Raw genomic sequence first — 20,722 nt, 5'->3', positions numbered from 1 at the left:
TTACGTTAGTATTTCTTGTCACCGAGTTTGTGCTTCCTGTGCTAAGAGGTAACCGTAGCTTCCCGTGCGATCGGCACGTTTTCCTTCTGCTTGTTTTCTGTTTTTGGTACGTGTTTGATTTTCGAAGATTACATCATGTTCCTACCTGCACGCCTTGTCCAGAGTGGTCCGTCTGCATCCCCGCAGAAAGATGCGACCCCCCAATGAACAGCCAGGATCTACAGACATGTACTCCAGGTCTGGGGAACAGTGTTAGTCTATGATTGTCCCGTTGTTACACCAGTTATCATGCACATAAACACATAGACCCCCTCCTCTGCTCTTACCGGAGTTCAAAGTCCTGTCCGAGTGGAGCAAAGTGTGAAGCAACGTTTCAGTGATGGGCAAAACACAGCAGTCACGAACATAGCCATTTCCAGCGAGTAATGATTCCAGGTCGTCCGTTTTATGCACCAGGGATCTGGCATTGCAGAGAGACAGGCTTGGTAGAGGTGGCTTGTGCGGTTGTTTCTTTAGCTGTAGCATAACACCGACCCTGCAGCCCCGTTTCTGCTTCCTCTCCCTTCTCCGGCTTTGCCGCCCCCCAGACCCGATATCTAAAAGTGTCTGGCGGGTGTACTGAGTGTACACGGAACCGACAGGTAAAACAAGAAGTACAAAAACACTAAAGAATAGCACTGAATAATTCATAGCAACATTGATTTGGATTCATTGTTACTTTTTGAGCAATGAGTTAAAAAAAATAAAATAAAAACAAGTCCCAATTGTCAGAATAATTGTATCTAAGTTGTCACAAAACTTGAGTTCAAAACAATGAGTTCCGGCGAGCAGACAAAAGCTGTCTTTGATCTTACCAATCAAAAGGCTTGTTAAAACGCCACTGTGTAGGATGGGAAGCGACATGAAGGTGTCGGTTTCTTTGATGTATTGTAATCCACAGGAAGATTTTGTCTTGACACGAGATCTACAAAGCGGAGAGGAAGCAGGAACTGACCCCCCCTGCAGGCACCTTTTCTTCTAACTGTTTTGTAACCAAAGGCGACGGCTGTTTACGACCCCCCTTCCTTTAGAAACAGCCGTTGCCATGTAATCAGGGAAAGTCCAAATGAAAGATTTCGTCAGAGCGTGGTGGGAGACTGTGCAAAGAGTACAGCCCAGACGTTTCTCCTCAATTGAGCTAAATTGAATTCTGTCTCTGTTTAATTGAACCAATGAAACCACCAATAAAATTCTCAGGATCCAAAAGGGTCCCACTCATTAAAGTGTTAAAAATAAGTCATACATTTTTTATTTTTTTTTATTTTCAATGCTTAAAACTATAAATCAACTTCATATTCAGCCATCGATCATACATTTTTGTTTTTGGCCCAAAAATATGCAATATTTTACCCCCAAAATGTCTCAAAGTGTGAAGTAACTGGAGCCTGTCAATAATTCTTAACATTGATTTTGATTCATTATTATTTTTTGAGCAGTTTTAAAGAAAAAAACATTATTGGAGTCAACATTGCAACTATTTATTGTCACATTTACTCTTTTGTTCCACTGGTTTTGTCAGAAAATTTGTATGTAAATTATCAAAAAACTTTCCATTCTGAGTTCCCAGTGAACAGACAAGAGGCTGTCTTAGTTGCACCAAGCCAATGGCTTTGAAAATTTCGCTGTGTACGACGGGAAGAGACGGGAGGGGTTATCTATTGTCATCCAAGACCTGCCCAAGCTCGATCCAGGACCAGTCCAAGCCCGAGGCATCTTTTTGTTTTGTGTGAATGTGACCGAAAACAATGGCTGTTTACATACCTTTAGAAACAGCCGTTGCCATGTAATCAGGGAAAGTCCAAATAAAAGATTTCGTCAGAGCGTGGTGGGAGACTGTACAAAGAGTACAGCCCAGACGTTTCTCCTCAATTGAGCTAAATTGAATTCTGTCTTTGTTTAATTGAACCAATGAAACCACCAATAAAATTCTCAGGATCCAAAAGGGTCCCACTCATTAAAGTGTTAAAAATAAGTCATACATTTTTTTTATTTTCAATGCTTAAAACTCTAGATCAACTTCATATTCAGCCATCGATCATACATTTTTGCTTTTGGCCCAAAAACATGCAATATTTTACCCCCAAAATGTTTCAAAGTGTGAAGTAACTGGAGCCTGTCAATAATTCTTAACATTGATTTTGATTCATTATTATTTTTTGAGCAGTTTTAAAGAAAAAAACAACATTGCAACTATTTATTGTCACATTTACTCTTTTGTTCCACTGGTTTTGTCAGAAAAATTGTATGTAAATTATCAAAAAACTTTCCGTTCTGAGTTCCCAGTGAACAGACAAGAGGCTGTCTTAGTTGCACCAAGCCAAAGGCTTGGAAAATTCCGCTGTGTACGACGGGAAGAGACGGGAGGGGTTATCTATTGTCATCCAAGACCTGCCCAAGCTCGATCCAGGACCAGTCCAAGCCCGAGGCATCTTTTTGTTTTGTGTGAATGTGACCGAAAACAATGGCTGTTTACATACCTTTAGAAACAGCCGTTGCCATGTAATCAGGGAAAGTCCAAATAAAAGATTTCGTCAGAGCGTGGTGGGAGACTGTACAAAGAGTACAGCCCAGACGTTTCTCCTCAATTGAGCTAAATTGAATTCTGTCTTTGTTTAATTGAACCAATGAAACCACCAATAAAATTCTCAGGATCCAAAAGGGTCCCACTCATTAAAGTGTTAAAAATAAGTCATACATTTTTTTTATTTTCAATGCTTAAAACTCTAGATCAACTTCATATTCAGCCATCGATCATACATTTTTGCTTTTGGCCCAAAAACATGCAATATTTTACCCCCAAAATGTTTCAAAGTGTGAAGTAACTGGAGCCTGTCAATAATTCTTAACATTGATTTTGATTCATTATTATTTTTTGAGCAGTTTTAAAGAAAAAAACAACATTGCAACTATTTATTGTCACATTTACTCTTTTGTTCCACTGGTTTTGTCAGAAAAATTGTATGTAAATTATCAAAAAACTTTCCGTTCTGAGTTCCCAGTGAACAGACAAGAGGCTGTCTTAGTTGCACCAAGCCAAAGGCTTGGAAAATTCCGCTGTGTACGACGGGAAGAGACGGGAGGGGTTATCTATTGTCATCCAAGACCTGCCCAAGCTCGATCCAGGACCAGTCCAAGCCCGAGGCATCTTTTTGTTTTGTGTGAATGTGACCGAAAACAATGGCTGTTTACATACCCCCCTCCTTTAGAAACAGCCGTTGCCATGTAATCAGGGAAAGTCCAAATAAAAGATTTCGTCAGAGCGTGGTGGGAGACTGTACAAAGAGTACAGCCCAGACGTTTCTCCTCAATTGAGCTAAATTGAATTCTGTCTTTGTTTAATTGAACCAATTTAAATCACCAATACAATTCTCAGGATCCAAAAGGGTCCCACTCATTAAAGTGTTAAAAATAAGTCATACATTTTTAATTTTTTTTATTTTCAATGCTTAAAACTATAGATCAACTTCATATTCAGCCATCGATCATACATTTTTGCTTTTGGCCCAAAAATATGCAATATTTTACCCCCAAAATGTCTCAAAGTTTGAAGTAACTGGAGCCTGTCAATAATTCTTAACATTGATTTTGATTCATTATTATTTTCTGAGCAGTTTTAAAGAAAAAAACATTATTGGAGTCAACATTGCAACTATTTATTGTCACATTTACTCTTTTGTTCCACTGGTTTTGTCAGAAAAATTGTATGTAAATTATCAAAAAACTTTCCATTCTGAGTTCCCAGTGAACAGACAAGAGGCTGTCTTAGTTGCACCAAGCCAAAGGCTTGGAAAATTCCGCTGTGTACAACGGGAAGAGACGGGAGGGGTTATCTATTGTCATCCAAGACCTGCCCAAGCTTGATCCAGGACCAGTTCAAGCCCGAGGCATCTTTTTGTTTTGAGTGAATGTGACCGAAAACAATGGCTGTTTACATACCTTTAAAAACAGCTGTTGTTATGTAAACAGGGAAAGTCCAAATAAAAAGAGGTGGCGTACAATCTTTCGCCAGAGCACGGGTGACACTGGAAGAGGTTACAGGTCGACACGTTTCTCCTCAAATTGAGCAAAATTGAATCCTCTCTCTGTTTATTTCCTTGCTTCTTGTCTGTTATAATAGATGTCATCGATGTTTGAACCTGACAGTTTTTATTTGTATTTTTAGAACAGGTCGTTAAAAAAAAAGGGATACCTTTGTTCAAAGGCAGAACAAAAAAGTTGTGTCTTTTAAAGTTGGAAAGAAGTGAGTGAAAGTGTAAGAAGCCACACGAGTGGTGCAAACAAGGCAAGAAGAAGATGCGGTGTAAACAAAAGTAGCACATCCAAGTGATTGGTACTGAATAGTTTGTCGTTTTCCGTCACACAAAGAAAAGTCTGTGGGTCAAATATTGAAAAAACAAAAAGTGAAGTGAAATTGGTGCGGTGACAAACAGGAAGTGAGGTGGTGTGGACTTCCTGTGCAGACCCAAAAGGCTATAATAAATTACTAGAAGAAGGAAAGGCTTGATGCAATGTACAGTGTGTGTTTGTGTGTGTGTGTCTGACCCCCTCTGCTGGACACGGGCAGGAAGTGCAGCGTGTCAGAAGGCCTGCCTCTGGTCCACGGGCAGACTGTCCAGCAGACACTTGAGCTGCTCCTCTCCCAGCTTGATCTTGTCCTCCAGCTTGCGCTGCTCCATGATGAGCGCCGACTTCATCTTGACAAAGTGCTCGTAGTCCGCCATGCCGTCCTGCGCCAGGTAGCTGTCCAGGATCTCGTAGACGGCGCGCTCCCGCCGGTCCAGGTTCTCCTTCAGCTCCTTGGCGTCCTCGTGCTGCCGGATCAGCAGCTTCCTTTTTTCTGTCAGCGTGTGCTGGAAGGAGACGCCAAAGCACGTGAAACCTCAGAAGACTTTTGCACCACCTTTGTCACCTCCACCCCTCTTTGGTGCTACTCATTATAACCACTTATTACTCATAATGATCACTTACTATTCATAATGATCACTTACTATTCATATAGATCACTTATTGTTCATAATAACCACTTACTATTTATAATGATCACTTATTGTTCATAATAATCACGTATTATTCATAATATCCACATATTATTAATAATAATGACTTATTACTCGTAATTATCACTTATTATTCATAATTATGACTTATTATTCATGATGATCACTTATTGTTCATAATAATCACTTATTATTCATAATCACTAATTACTATTCATAATTTCGACTTATCACTCATAATAATGACTTATTATACATAATAATGACTGATTATTCATAATAAGGACTTATTATCCCTAACCATCTTTTAAGTTATTAACCTTTTATCATATTAATGACTTATTATTTCTAATAAAGTAATAATAATAATAATGAAGTAATATCCATTATACTGACTTATTGTTCATTATTAACACTTATATTTCATAATTTGCACTTATTATTCCTAATTAGCACTTATTCATAATAACGACTTATTATTCACAATAACGACTTATTATTCATAATTATGACTTACTATTCATAATAACGATTTATTATTAATAATAATTACTTATTATTCATAGTTACTCATAATAATGACTTATTCATAACCATCTTTTAAGTTACTAACCTTTTGTGCTATTAATGACCTATTATTCATAATAAGTACTTATTATTCGTAACCATCCTTTAAAGTTATTAACATTTTATGCTATTAATAACTTATTATTCATAACAATTACTTATTATTCATAAGGATCTTTTAAGTTATTAACCTTGTATGCTATTAAGGACTTGTTATTTATAATAATAACGTATTATGCATAATAATAACATATTATTCATAACATCTTTTAAGTTATTAACCGTTTATGCTATTAATTACTTATTATCCATAAAAATTACTTATTATTCATAATAACGACTTATTATTCACAACCATCCTTTTAAGTTATTAACCTTTGATGCTATTAATGGCTTATTATTCAAAATGATTTATTATTCATAATGATGACTTATTCATAATACCGACTTATTAACAATAATCACTTATTAATCATAATAATGACTTATTATTCATAATAATCCCTTATTACTCATAATAATGACTTAGTATTCATAATAATAACTTATTATTCATAATAAACATTTATTATTCATAATAATGACTTAGTATCCATAATAATGACTTAACATTCATAATAATGACTTATTATTCATATCAATGACTTATTATTCATAATAATGACTTAATATTCGTAAAAATGACTTATTATTCATAATAATGACTTAGTATCCACAATAATCAATTATTATTCATAATAACGACTTATTTATAATAATGACCTATTATTCATAATAATTACTTATTATTCATAGCATAGTTACTCATAATAATGACTTCTTCATAACCATCTTTTAAGCTACTATCCTTTTGTGCTATTAAGGACTTATTATTCATAATAATTACTTATTATTCATAACGGTCCTTTAAAGTTCTTAACCTTTCACGCCCTTAACTTATTATTCATAATAATTACTTATTATTCATAAGAATATTTTAAGTTATTAACCTTCTATACTATTAATGACTTATTATTTATAATAACTAATTATGGATAATAATAACTTATTATTCATAACATCTTTTAAGTCATTAACGTTTATGCTATTAATGACTTATTATTCATAAAATATACTTTTTATTCATAATAACGACTTATTGTTCATAACCATCCTTTTAAGTTATTAACCTTTGATGCTATTAATGACTTATTACTCCTATTAATGACTTAGTATCCATAATAATGACTTATTATTCATAATAATCACTTATTATCCATAATAATCACTTATTACTCATAATAATCACTTAGTATCCATAATGACTTATTATTCATAATAATGACTTAGAATCCATAGTAACAAATTATTATTCATAATAATCACTTATTATTCATAATAATGACTTACTATTCATAATAATGACTTAGTATCCATAATAATGACTTATTATAAGAATCACTTATTATTCATAAAAATGACTTAGTATCCATAATAACAACTTATTATTTATAATAATAGCGCATTATTCATAACATATTTTAAGTTATTAACTGTTTATGCTATTAATGACTTATTATTCATAAAAATGACTTATTATTCAAAATAACGACTTATTAGTCATAACCATCCTAAGTTATTAACCGTTGATGCTATTAATGACTTATTATTCATAATAATGATTTATTATTCATAATGATGACTTATTATTCATAATAATGACTTATTAACAATAATCACTTATTATTCATAATAATGACTTATTAATCATAACTACGTATTACTCATAATAATCACTTATTCATAATAATGATTTATTATTCATAATGATGACTTATTATTCATAATAACGACTTATTACTCATAATAATGACTTATTACTCATAATAATGACTTAGTATCCATAATAATGACTTAGTATCCATAATAATGACTTATTATTCATAATAATGACTTATTATTCATAATAATCACTTATTACTCATAATAACGACTTATTATTCATAATAACTACTTAGTATTTATAATAATGACTTAATATTCATAACACACAAGTTTGGGGAGGTTTGGACCTAGTTAGTGTACTAATGATTAATAACAGGTTAATTACACATTATCAAATCAAATCAAATCAACTTTATTTTAATGTAATAAAACTTTCAAAATGGGTGAGGGCACAATCGTTAGTGTTTGGACACAATGGGAGCACGCAGGATTGGGACTGGGCTCTGAATCCTAACTTGTTGCCAACATAAAAGACCAAAAACTGGTTTGGGGACCCAGGTGTGTACGTACTCGCTCCTGGGGCGTGGCGTCCTGGTCCAGACTGTTGAGGGCGTTCTCCACCCGGGCCAGGCGCCCCGACAGGGACAGCAGCAGACTGACCACCTTGTCCAGGTCCCCCACGAACATGCGGAACTTGTCCAGCTCGTTGGGCTTGCACACCTGCTGGACTCGGGCCTCCACCTGCTCCCCCAGAGCGTTGTTGTCCAGCACGTCCTCCTGCAGACTGTGGCGCGCCTCACGCAGGACCTGCAGCTTCTGGCTCAGGCTGGAGATCAGCTCTTGCTGCTCCATCCAGACATGTTTCACTCATAATCCACAGCAAGTTGGAAAATATTACAACTTTACCTTCTTGTTGGCCAAGTCCATGTCCAGCTCGTCACCGTAGTCCTCGTCCTCGTCCTCGTTCTGATCCTGCATGTCCTTCATTTTGATGAGGAGCTCGGCTTTGGGGGCTGAAGTACTGTAGTACGCTGAGCTGGTCACCATGGCAACCATACCGTCCTCCTTTTCTCTATAATAAAGAACATTACACTTTTTATGAACAGCTAATGTTGTTTTAAGGCTGCCCTGTTATGGTAAAAATGTCATTTTAGCATGTAGCTCACATAGCTATGCTAGTGTTAACCTAGCATGATGTTAAAGTGTGATGTTAGCATGTAGCTCACGTAGCTATGCTAATGTTGCTAACCTAGCAAGATGTTAAAATATCATGTTAGCATGTAGCTCACAAAGCTATGCTCATGTTGCTAACCTAGCATGATGTTAAAATGTAATGTTAGCATGTGTCTCACTTAGCTATGCTAGTGTTAACCTAGCAAGATGTTAAAGTGTAATGTTAGCATGTAGCTCACATAGATATGCTAATGTTGTTAACATAGCATGATGTTAAATGTAACTTTAGCATGTAGCTCACATAGCAATGCTAGTGTTGCTAACCTAGCATGATGCTTAAAATGTAATCTTGGCATGTAACTCATATAGCTATGCTAGCGTTGCTAACCTAGCATGCTTTTAAATGTAATTTTAGCATGTAGCTCACATAGCTATGCTAGTGTTGCTAACCTAGCATGATGTTGAAATGTAATCTTAGCATGTAGCTCACATAGCTATGCTAGTGTTGCTAACCTAGCATGATGGTAAAATGTAATGTTAGCATGTAGCTCACATATCTATGCTACTGTTACTAACCTAGCATGATGTTAAAGTGTAATGTTAGCATGTAGCTCACATAGATATGCTAATGTTGTTAACATAGCATGATGTTAAATGTAACTTTAGCATGTAGCTCACATAGCAATGCTAGTGTTGCTAACCTAGCATGATGCTTAAAATGTAATCTTGGCATGTAACTCATATAGCTATGCTAGCGTTGCTAACCTAGCATGCTTTTAAATGTAATTTTAGCATGTAGCTCACATAGCTATGCTAGTGTTGCTAACCTAGCATGATGTTGAAATGTAATCTTAGCATGTAGCTCACATAGCTATGCTAGTGTTGCTAACCTAGCATGATGGTAAAATGTAATGTTAGCATGTAGCTCACATAGCAATGCTAGTGTTGCTAATCTAGCATGATGTTGAAATGTAATGTTAACATGTAGCTCACAAAGCTATGCTAGTGTTGCTAACCTAGCATGATGTTTAAAATGTAATCTTGGCATGTAACTCATATAGCTATGCTAGCGTTGCTAACCTAGCATGATTTTAAATGTAATTTTAGCATGAAGCTCACATAGCTATGCTAGTGTTGCTAACCTAGCATGATGTTAAAATGTAATGTTAGCATGTGTCTCACTTAGCTATGCTAGTGTTGTTAACCTAGCAAGATGTTAAAGTGTAATGTTAGCATGTAGCTCACATAGCTATGCTAATGTTGTTAACATAGCATGATGTTAAATGTAACTTTAGCATGTAGCTCACATAGCAATGCTAGTGTTGCTAACCTAGCATGATGCTTAAAATGTACGGTAATCTTGGCATGTAACTCATATAGCTATGCTAGCGTTGCTAACCTGGCATGATTTTAAATGTAATTTTAGCATGTAGCTCACATAGCTATGCTAGTGTTGCTAACCTAGCATGATGTTGAAATGTAATCTTAGCATGTAGCTCACATAGCTATGCTAGTGTTGCTAACCTAGCATGATGGTAAAATGTAATGTTAGCATGTAGCTCACATAGCAATGCTAGTGTTGCTAATCTAGCATGATGATGAAATGTAATGTTAACATGTAGCTCACAAAGCTATGCTAGTGTTGCTAACCTAGCATGATGTTTAAAATGTAATCTTGGCATGTAACTCATATAGCTATGCTAGCGTTGCTAACCTAGCATGATTTTAAATGTAATTTTAGCATGAAGCTCACATAGCTATGCTAGTGTTGCTAACCTAGCATGATGTTAAAATGTAATGTTAGCATGTGTCTCACTTAGCTATGCTAGTGTTGTTAACCTAGCAAGATGTTAAAGTGTAATGTTAGCATGTAGCTCACATAGCTATGCTAATGTTGTTAACATAGCATGATGTTAAATGTAACTTTAGCATGTAGCTCACATAGCAATGCAAGTGTTGCTAACCTAGCATGATGTTTAAAATGTAATCTTGGCATGTAACTCATATAGCTATGCTAGCGTTGCTAACCTGGCATGATTTTAAATGTAATTTTAGCATGTAGCTCACATAGCTATGCTAGTGTTGCTAACCTAGCATGATGTTGAAATGTAATATTAGCATGTAGCTCACATACCTATGCTAGTGTTGCGAACCTAACATGATGTTAAAATGTAATGATAGCATGTAGCTCGCGTAGCTATGCTAGTGTTGCTAACCTAGCATGATGTTGAAATGCAATGTTAGCATGTAGCTCGTGTAGCTATGCTAGTGTTGCAAACCTAGCATGATGTTAAAATGTAATGTTAGCATGTAGCTCGCGTAGCTATGCTAGTGTTGCTAACCTAGCATGACGTTAAAATGTAATGTTAGCATGTAGCTCGCGTATCTATGCTAGTGTTGCTAACCTAGCATGACGTTGAAATGTAATGTTAGCATGTAGCTCGCGTAGCTATGCTAGTGTTGCTAACCTAGCATGACGTTAAAATGTAATGTTAGCATGTAGCTCGCGTATCTATGCTAGTGTTGCTAACCTAGCATGACGTTGAAATGTAATGTTAGCATGTAGCTCGCGTAGCTATGCTAGTGTTGCTAACCTAACATAAGGTTAAAATGTAATGTTAGCATGTAGCTTGCGTAGCTATGCTAGTGTTGCTAACCTAGCATGATGTTAAAATGTAATGTTAGCATGTAGCTCGCGTAGCTATGCTAGTGTTGCTAACCTAGCATGACGTTAAAATGTAATGTTAGCATGTAGCTCGCGTAGCTATGCTAGTGTTGCTTAGTAGTTTTACTGTTAGACATCAATTTGACCTTGAATAACATGAATAAAATCTGGTCTTTGTTTATAAAAGTAGAGTAAAAAGTCAAAAGAGTGGCACAAGTCTTCAAGGAGTTAAAAATGGAGGCTGACCTCTCCTCCACAGGACGTGAGGTGGCGGGCTTGGACGGGACTTTCCTGCGCTGGTGTGCTGCGTCCAGCAGCTGCTCCCCTGGAGGGAAGATGCCCTCCATCAGGTCCATGGTGGTCTTCATCCTGCTCTGGTCCAGAATCTCTGCCAGGGACTTGTCCTTGTCCATGATGTCCCGGGCCAGCTCCTCCCTCTTCTGCTCCTCAGAGACCCTGGGCGTGGCCTGGTCCTCCACACGGGTCCTGTCGGGGTCCTCCAGGGTCTCGGGCGGTGAAGACCCAGCTGGTCTCGGGCGGCTGAAGGCGCAGAAGAGCGAGTCCTGCCTGCCGCCCCCGAGACTGCCCAGCCTGCTCATGTCGGGGCCGCCGCTCGCCGCCAAGGAGCCGCTCTCCGGGTCCCGCGGGGTCCTGACGGGAACTTTCTTCACTTTAGGCTTCTCCGGCACGTTTTCCACCCTGGGATGAAAACACTTTCATGTTGACTTCCAAAAAAGTTGGGCTAAAAAGCTAGCATGCTAATGGTTAGCATGCGTCAAGAACCAAAATATATGACTCTTAGGTTTATACCTGAAAAAACAGCTAAAATTAGCTCGCTAATGTTAGCATGCTAATAGCTAATATGTGTTAAGTACCACAATATGTGACTCTGAAGTTATTTGAAAAATTGGCTAAAAAGTTATCATGCTAATGTCAACATGCTAACAGTTAGCATGTGTCAAGAACCAATATATGACTCCTAGGTTTATACTGGTAAAAATAGCTAGAAAAGATAACATGCTAACAATAGCATGATAACAGTTAGCACGCGCCAAGAACCAATGTATATGACTCTGAGGTTAATACCTACAAAAATAGCTGAAAAAAGATAAAATGCTAACATTGGCATGACAACAGTTAGCGTGCAGCAAGAACTAAAATATATAACATTTGAAGTGTCTGCAAAATTAGCTCGCTAACGTTAACATGCTAATAGTTAATATGTGTCAGGTGCCACAATATGTGACTCTGAAGTTACCTGCAAAATTGGCTAAAAAGTTATCATGCTAATGTCAACATGCTAACAGTTAGCATGCGTCAAGAACCAAAATATATGACTCCTAGGTTTATACTGGTAAAAATAGCTAGAAAAGATAACATGCTAACATTAGCATGATAACGGTTAGCATGCGCCAAGAACCATTTTATATGACTCTGAGTTTAATACCTACAAAAATAGCTTAAAAAAGATAAAATGCTAACATTGGCATGACAACAGTGAGCATGCATCAAGTACTAAAATATATAGCATTTAAAGTGTGTCTCCGCAAAATTAGCTCGCTAACGTTAACATGCTAGCAGTGTGCGTCAAATACCACAATATATGACTACCTGCAAAATTGGCTAAAAAGTTATCATGCTAATGTCAACAGTTAGCATGAGTCAAGAACCAAAATATATGACTCTTAGGTTTATATTGGTGAAAACAGCTAGAAAAAATAACATGCTAACATTAGCATGATAACAGTTAGCATGCGCCAAGAACCAATTTATATGACTCTGAGGTTAATACCTACAAAAATAGCTAAAAACAGATAAAATGCTAACATTGGCATGACAACAGTGAGCGTGCATCAAGTACTAAAATATATAACATTTGAAGTGTGTGTCTGCAAAATTAGCTCGCTAACGTTAACATGCTACCAGTGTGCGTCAAATACCACAATATATGACTACCTGCAAAATTGGCTAAAACGTTATCATCCTAATGTCAACATGCTAACAGTAAGCATGCGTCAAGAACCAAAAATATATGACTCTCAGGTTAATACTGGTAAAAATAGCTAGCAAAGATAACATGCTAACATTAGAATGATAACAGTTAGCATTCGCCAAAAAACTATTTATATGACTCTGAGGTTAATACCTACAAAAATAGCTAAAAACCGATAAAATGCTAACATTAACATGACAATAGTAAGCATGTGTCATAGTAAAATATATAACATATGAAGTGGGTCTCTGTGTGGTTAGCATGCTAATAATAGCATGCTAATAGTTAATATGTGTCAAGTACCACAATATGACTCTGAAGCTACCCGTAAAATGTGCTAAAAAGCTGGTATGTTAACAGTTAGCATTCGCCAAGAACCAATTTATGACTCTGAGGCTAATACCTACAAAAATAGCTAAAAACGGATAAAATGCTAACATTGGCATGACAAAAGTAACTGTGCAACAAGTACTAAAATATGTAACATTTGAAGTGTGCGTCTGCAAAATTAGCTCGCTAACGTTAACATGCTCGCAGTATGCGTCAAATACCACAATATATGACTACCTGCAAAATTGTCTGAAAAGTTATCATGCTAATGTCAACATGCTAACAGTTAGCATGTGTCAAGAACCAAAATATATGACTCTTAGGTTTATACTGGTAAAAATAGCTAGAAAATATAACATGCTAACATTAACATGATAACAGTTAGCATGCGTCAAGTACTGAAATATGTAACATTTGAAGTGTACGTCTGCAAAATTAGCTCGCTAACGTTAACATGCTAGCAGTGTGCGTCAAATACCACAATATGTGACTTTGAAGTTACTTGCAAAATTGGCTAAAAAGTTATCATGCTAATGTCAACATGCTAACAGTTAGCATGCGTCAAGAACCAAAATATATGACTCTTAGGTTTATACTGGTAAAAATAGCTAGAAAATATAACATGCTAACATTAACATGATAACAGTTAGCATGCGTCAAGTACTGAAATATGTAACATTTGAAGTGTATGTCTGCAAAATTAGCTCGCTAACGTTAACATGCTAGCAGTGTGCGTCAAATACCACAATATATGACTTTGAAGTTACTTGCAAAATTGGCTAAAAAGTTATCATGCTAATGTCAACATGCTAACAGTTAGCATGCGTCAAGAACCAAAATATATGACTCTTAGGTTTATACTGGTAAAAATAGCTAGAAAATATAACATGCTAACATTAACATGATAACAGTTAGCATGCGTCAAGTACTGAAATATGTAACATTTGAAGTGTATGTCTGCAAAATTAGCTCGCTAACGTTAACATGCTAGCAGTGTGCGTCAAATACCACAATATATGACTTTGAAGTTACTTGCAAAATTGGCTAAAAAGTTATCATGCTAATGTCAACATGCTAACAGTTAGCATGTGTCAAGAACCAAATTATATGACTCTTAGGTTTATACTGGTAAAAATAGCTAGAAAAGATAACATGCTAACATTAGCATGATAACAGTTAGCATGCGCCAAGAACCATTTTATATGACTCTGAGGTTAATACCTACAAAAATAGCTTAAAAGAGATAAAATGCTAACATTGGCATGACAACAGTGAGCATGCATCAAGTACTAAAATATATAACATTTAAAGTGTGTCCCCGCAAAATTAGCTCGCTAACGTTAACATGCTAGCAGTATGCGTCAAATACCACAATATATGACTACCTGCAAAATTGGCTAAAAAGTTATCATGCTAATGTCAACATGCTAACAGTTAGCATGCGTCAAGAACCAAAATATATGACTCCTAGGTTTATACTAGTAAAAATAGCTTGAAAATATAACATGCTACCAATAGCATAACAGTTAGCATGCGCTAAGAACCAATTTATATGACTCTGAGGTTAATACCTACAAAAATAGCTAAAAACAGATAAAATGCTAACATTGGCATGACAACAGTGAGCGTGCATCAAGTACTAAAATATATAACATTTGAAGTGTGTGTCTGCAAAATTAGCTCGCTAACGTTAACATGCTAATAGTTAATATGTGTCAGGTACCACAATATGTGACTCTGAAGTTTCCTGCAAAATTGGCTAAAAAGTTATCATGCTAATGTCAACATGCTAACAGCTAGCATGCATCAAAAACCAAAATATATGACTCCTAGGTTTATACTGGTAAAAATAACTAGAAAAGATAACATGCTAACATTAGCATGATAACAGTCAGCATGCGCCTACAACCAATTTGTATGACTCTGAGTTTAATACCTACAAAAATAGCTAACAAAGATAAAATGCTAACATTGGCATGACAACAGTGAGCGTGCATCAAGTACTAAAATATATTACATTTAAAGTGTGTCACCGCAAAATTAGCTCGCTAACGTTAACATGCTAGCAGTATGCTTCAAATACCAAAATATATGACTACTTGCAAAATTGGCTAAAAAGTTATCATGCTAATGTCAACATGCTAATAGTTAGCATGCGTCAAGAAACAAAATATATGACTCCTAGGTTTATACTGGTAAAAATAGATAGAAAATATAACATGCTAACATTAGCATGATAACAGTTAGCATGCGCTAAGAACCAATTTATATAACTCTGAGGTTAATACCTACAAAAATAGCTTAAAAAAGATAAAATGCTAACATTGGCATGACAACAGTAAGCGTGCACCAAGTACTAAAATATATAACATTTGAAGTGTGTGTCTGCAAAATTAGCTCGCTAACGTTAACATGCTAGCAGTATGCGTCATATACCACAATATATGACTACCTGCAAAACTGGCTAAAAAGTTATCATGCTAATGTCAAAATGCTAACAGTTAGCATGAGTCAAGAACCAAAATATATGACTCCTAGGTTTATACTGGTAAAAATAGCTAGAAAAGATAACATGCTAACATTAGCATGATAACAGTTAGCATGCGCCAAGAACCAATTTATATGACTCTGAGGTTAATACCTACAAAAATAGCTAAAAACAGATAAAATGCTAACATTGGCATAACAACAGTGAGCGTGCATCAAGTACTAAAATATATAACATTTGAAGTGTGTCTGCAAAATTAGCATGCTAGTAGTTAATATTTGTCAGGTACCACAATATGTGACTCTGAAGATACCTGCAGAATTGGCTAAAAAGTTGTCATGCTAATGTCAACATGCTAATAGTTAGCATGCGTCAAGAAACAAAATATATGACTCCTAGGATTATACTGGTAAAAATAGCTAGAAAATATAACATGCTAACATTAGCATGATAACAGTTAGCATGTGGCAAGAACCAATTTATATGACTCTGAGGTTAATATCTACAAAAATAGCTAAAAATCGATAAAATGCTAACATTGGCATGGCAACAGTGAGCGTGCATCAAGTACTAAAATATATAACATTTGAAGTGTGTGTCTGCAAAATTAGCTCGCTAACATTAACATGCTAGCAGTGTGCGTCAAATACCACAATATATGACTACCTGCAAAATTGGCTAATCATGCTAATGTCAACATGCTAACAGTTAGCATGCGTCAAGAACCAAAAATATATGACTCTTAGGTTAATACTAGCAAAAATAGCTAAAAACCGATAAAATGCTCACATTAACATGACAATGTGTCATAGTAAAATATATAACATATGAAGTGGGTCTCTGTGTGGTTAGCATGCTAATATTAGCATGCTAATAGTTAATATGTGTCAAGTACCATAATATGACTCTGAAGCTATCCGCAAAATGTGCTAAAAAGGTGGTATGCTAACAGTTAGCAGGCGCCAAGAACCAATTTATATGACTCTGAGGTGAATACCTACAAAAATAGCTAAAAACAGATAAAATGCTAACATTGGCATGACAAAAGTAAGCGTGCATCAAGTACTAAAATATATAACATTTGAATTTATTTATTTATTTAAGTGTGTGTCTGCAAAATTAGCTCGCTAACGTTAACATGCTAGCAGTGTGCGTCAATTACCACAATATATGACTCTGAGGTTACCTGCAAAATTGGCAAAAAAGTTATCATACTAATGTCAACATGCTAACAGTTAGCATGCGTCAAGAACCAATATATATGACTGTGAGGTTAATACCTGTAAAAATAGGTAGAAAAGCTAACATGCTAACATTAACATGGTACCAGTTAGTATTCATCCAGCACCAATATATATGACTGTGAGGTTAATACCTGTAAAAATAGGTAGAAAAGCTAACATGCTAACATTAGCATGGAAACAGTTAGCATTCATCAAGCACCAATGAGGTTAACTTCGGTAAAAATAGGTAGATAAGCTAACGTGCTAAAATTAGCATGTAACAGTTAGCATGAGTCAATAACCAATATATATGACTGTGAGGCTAATACCTGTAAAAATAGGTAGAAAAGCTAACATGCTAACATTAGCATGGAATCAGTTAGCATTTATCAAGCACCAATGAGGTTAATTTCGGTAAAAATAGGTAGAAAAGCTAACGTGCTAACATTAGCATGGTAACAGTTAGCATGAGTCAATAAATAAATAAATAAATGACTGTGAGGCTAATACCTGTAAAAATAGGTAGAAAAGCTAACATGCTAACACCAGCATGGAAACAGTTAGCATTCATCAAGCACCAATGAAGTTAATTTCAGTAAAAATAGGTAGAAAAGCTAACATGCTAACATTAGCATGGTAACAGTTAGCATGAGTCAATAACCAATATATATGACTGTGAGGTTAATACCTGTAAAAATAGGTAGAAAAGCTAACATGCTAACATGCTAACATTAGCATGGAAACAGTTAGCATTCATCAAGCACCAATGAGGTTAACTTCGGTAAAAATAGGTAGAAAAGCTAACGTGCTAACATTAGCATGGTAACAGTTAGCATGAGTCAATAAACAATATATATGACTGTGAGGTTAATACCTGTAAAAATAGGTAGAAAAGCTAACATGCTAACATTAGCATGGAAACAGTTAGCATTTATCAAGCACCAATGAGGTTAATTTCGGTAAAAATACGTAGAAAAGCTAACGTGCTAATATTAGCATGGTAACAGTTAGCATGAGTCAATAACCAATATATATGACTGTGAGGTTAATACCTGTAAAAATAGGTAGAAAAGCTAACATGCTAACATTAGCATGGAAACAGTTAGCATTTATCAAACACCAATGAGGTTAATTTCGGTAAAAATAGGTAGAAAAGCTAACATGCTAACATTAGCATGGTAACAGTTAGCATGAGTCAATAAATAAATAAATAAATGACTGTGAGGCTAATACCTGTAAAAATAGGTAGAAAAGCTAACATGCTAACATTAGCATGGAAACAGTTAGCATTCATCAAGCACCAATGAGATTAATTTCGGTAAAAATAGGTAGAAAAGCTAACGTGCTAACATTAGCATGGTAACAGTTAGCATGAGTCAATAACCAATTTATATGACTGTGAGGTTAATACCTGTAAAAATAGGTAAAAAAGCTAACATGCTAACATTAGCATGGAAACAGTTAGCATTCATCAAGCACCAATGAGGTTTATTTCGGTAAAAATAGGTAGAAAAGCTAACGTGCTAACATTAGCATGGTAACAGTTAGCATGAGTCAATAACCAACATATATGACTGTGAGGTTAATACCTGTAAAAATAGGTAGAAAAGCTAACATGCTAACATTAGCATGGAAACAGTTAGCATTTATCAAACACCAATGAGGTTAATTTCGGTAAAAATAGGTAGAAAAGCTAACGTGCTAACATTAGCATGGTAACAGTTAGCATGAGTCAATAAATAAATAAATAAATGACTGTGAGGCTAATACCTGTAAAAATAGGTAGAAAAGCTAACATGCTAACATTAGCATGGAAACAGTTAGCATTCATCAAGCACCAATGAGGTTAACTTCGGTAAAAATAGGTAGAAAAGCTAACGTGCTAATATTAGCATGGTAACAGTTAGCATGAGTCAATAACCAATATATATGACTGTGAGGTTAATACCTGTAAAAATAGGTAGAAAAGCTAACATGCTAACATTAGCATGGAAACAGTTAGCATTTATCAAACATCAATGAGGTTAATTTCGGTAAAAATAGGTAGAAAAGCTAACATGCTAACATTAGCATGGTAACAGTTAGCATGAGTCAATAAATAAATAAATAAATGACTGTGAGGCTAATACCTGTAAAAATAGGTAGAAAAGCTAACATGCTAACATTAGCATGGAAACAGTTAGCATTCATCAAGCACCAATGAGATTAATTTCGGTAAAAATAGGTAGAAAAGCTAACGTGCTAACATTAGCATGGTAACAGTTAGCATGAGTCAATAACCAATTTATATGACTGAGGTTAATACCTGTAAAAATAGGTAAAAAAGCTAACATGCTAACATTAGCATGGAAACAGTTAGCATTCATCAAGCACCAATGAGGTTAACTTCGGTAAAAATAGGTAGAAAAGCTAACGTGCTAACATTAGCATGGTAACAGTTAGCATTTATCAAGCACCAATGAGGTTAATTCCTGTAAAAATCGGTAGAAAAGCTAACATGCTAACATTAGCATGGTAACAGTTAGCATTCATCAAGCACCAATGAGGTTAATTCCTGTAAAAATCGGTAGAAAAGCTAACATGCTAACATTAGCATGGTAACAGTTAGCATTCATCAAGCACCAATGAGGTTAGTTCCTGTAAAAATCGGTAGAAAAGCTAACATGCTAACATTAGCATGGAATCTTCTAGTGAAACTTGTTAGAAACAGGAGTAGTTACCCGTTAGAGTGGTGGTCCTGCAGGCAGACGGGAGGTTTGTCGCTGAGTCTCTGCGGGGAAAAGTGTGGCGAAGGCGGGCGTGGCGCCTCCATGGCGGCCGGCGTCCTCCCAGGCGGATGGTCTGCCGCCACTTTGCCCTGGGCCTGAGGAGGGTGGGCGGGGTTGGCCTCGCCGCTGCGGGTGTGACTCGGGGACTGCTGCTCAGGACATGTGGGCGGGGCCGGCTGCCTCCTGGGTGCGGACGGCGACTTGGCGGTATCCTGGGCCGGCGAGGGGAGGAGCTGCGCGGGAGTGCGGTCGGCAGCCGCAGACGCACGCTCGCCGTCCCTCGCTGCTCTCTCCGGGGAGCTGCGGGTCACAACAAAACCACGCTGAGCTTCTCTCGTTACAAGAAGGTTCCGGAAAGTCTCCTCCCTCCGCTGGCAGGAATATCTGAGCAGGAATATCTGAGCTGCCACAAACCCTCCATTCTGCTTTTCCCCGCAACTCTTACACCGCAGTGTCTTTGAACGCAACACACCATTTTGGCACTTTTGACTTTTATCAGTCTGGTTTTTTTCAGCATATCAAAATATGAAAGCACTTCAAAACCAGCATGAGAAAAGTTGCCTTTTTCCCACGCCACTTCCCTAATCAACTGTCTATTTTGGGCCGGGAAATCCAGATGTTGTCCTTCTCGTTACAGGAGCGCCACAAGTTTCATGTTCAATCAAATAACGCGACAGAGATGGACGGACACGACGACGACAGAAAAGTGCTAACTTTGTGTAAGTATGTTGACAAATATGAGATGATTATATAAGTCAAGAAGGTGAGGCAGCAG

The 20,722-nt window shown here is 36.4% G+C and overlaps 2 protein-coding genes across 3 annotated transcripts in view; both read right to left on the bottom strand.

The window, feature by feature from the left end:
* The window catches only part of cldn34a (claudin 34a), a 90,516-nt gene that overhangs the window by 12,428 nt on the left and 57,366 nt on the right, over positions 1-20,722 (bottom strand). The window lies entirely within an intron of this gene.
* Positions 3,679-20,722, bottom strand: part of shroom2a (shroom family member 2a) — a 146,424-nt gene continuing 129,380 nt past the window's right edge. For both annotated transcript variants that reach the window (XM_061977525.2, XM_061977526.2), the window contains 5 exons: positions 19,900-20,247; positions 11,392-11,844; positions 8,214-8,379; positions 7,878-8,150; positions 3,679-4,889 (listed from right to left, as the gene is read on the bottom strand). In XM_061977525.2, the coding sequence (XP_061833509.1) occupies positions 4,617-4,889; positions 7,878-8,150; positions 8,214-8,379; positions 11,392-11,844; positions 19,900-20,247 (1,513 nt within the window). In that variant the 3' untranslated portion in view covers positions 3,679-4,616. The remainder of the gene's footprint in view (positions 4,890-7,877; positions 8,151-8,213; positions 8,380-11,391; positions 11,845-19,899; positions 20,248-20,722) is intronic.

Source organism: Nerophis lumbriciformis, linkage group LG18 (assembly GCF_033978685.3).
Source record: "Nerophis lumbriciformis linkage group LG18, RoL_Nlum_v2.1, whole genome shotgun sequence".
Lineage (NCBI taxonomy): Eukaryota > Metazoa > Chordata > Actinopteri > Syngnathiformes > Syngnathidae > Nerophis > Nerophis lumbriciformis.
Note: the sequence above shows the minus strand (reverse complement) of the source record. Positions and strands in the feature narration are given on the sequence as shown.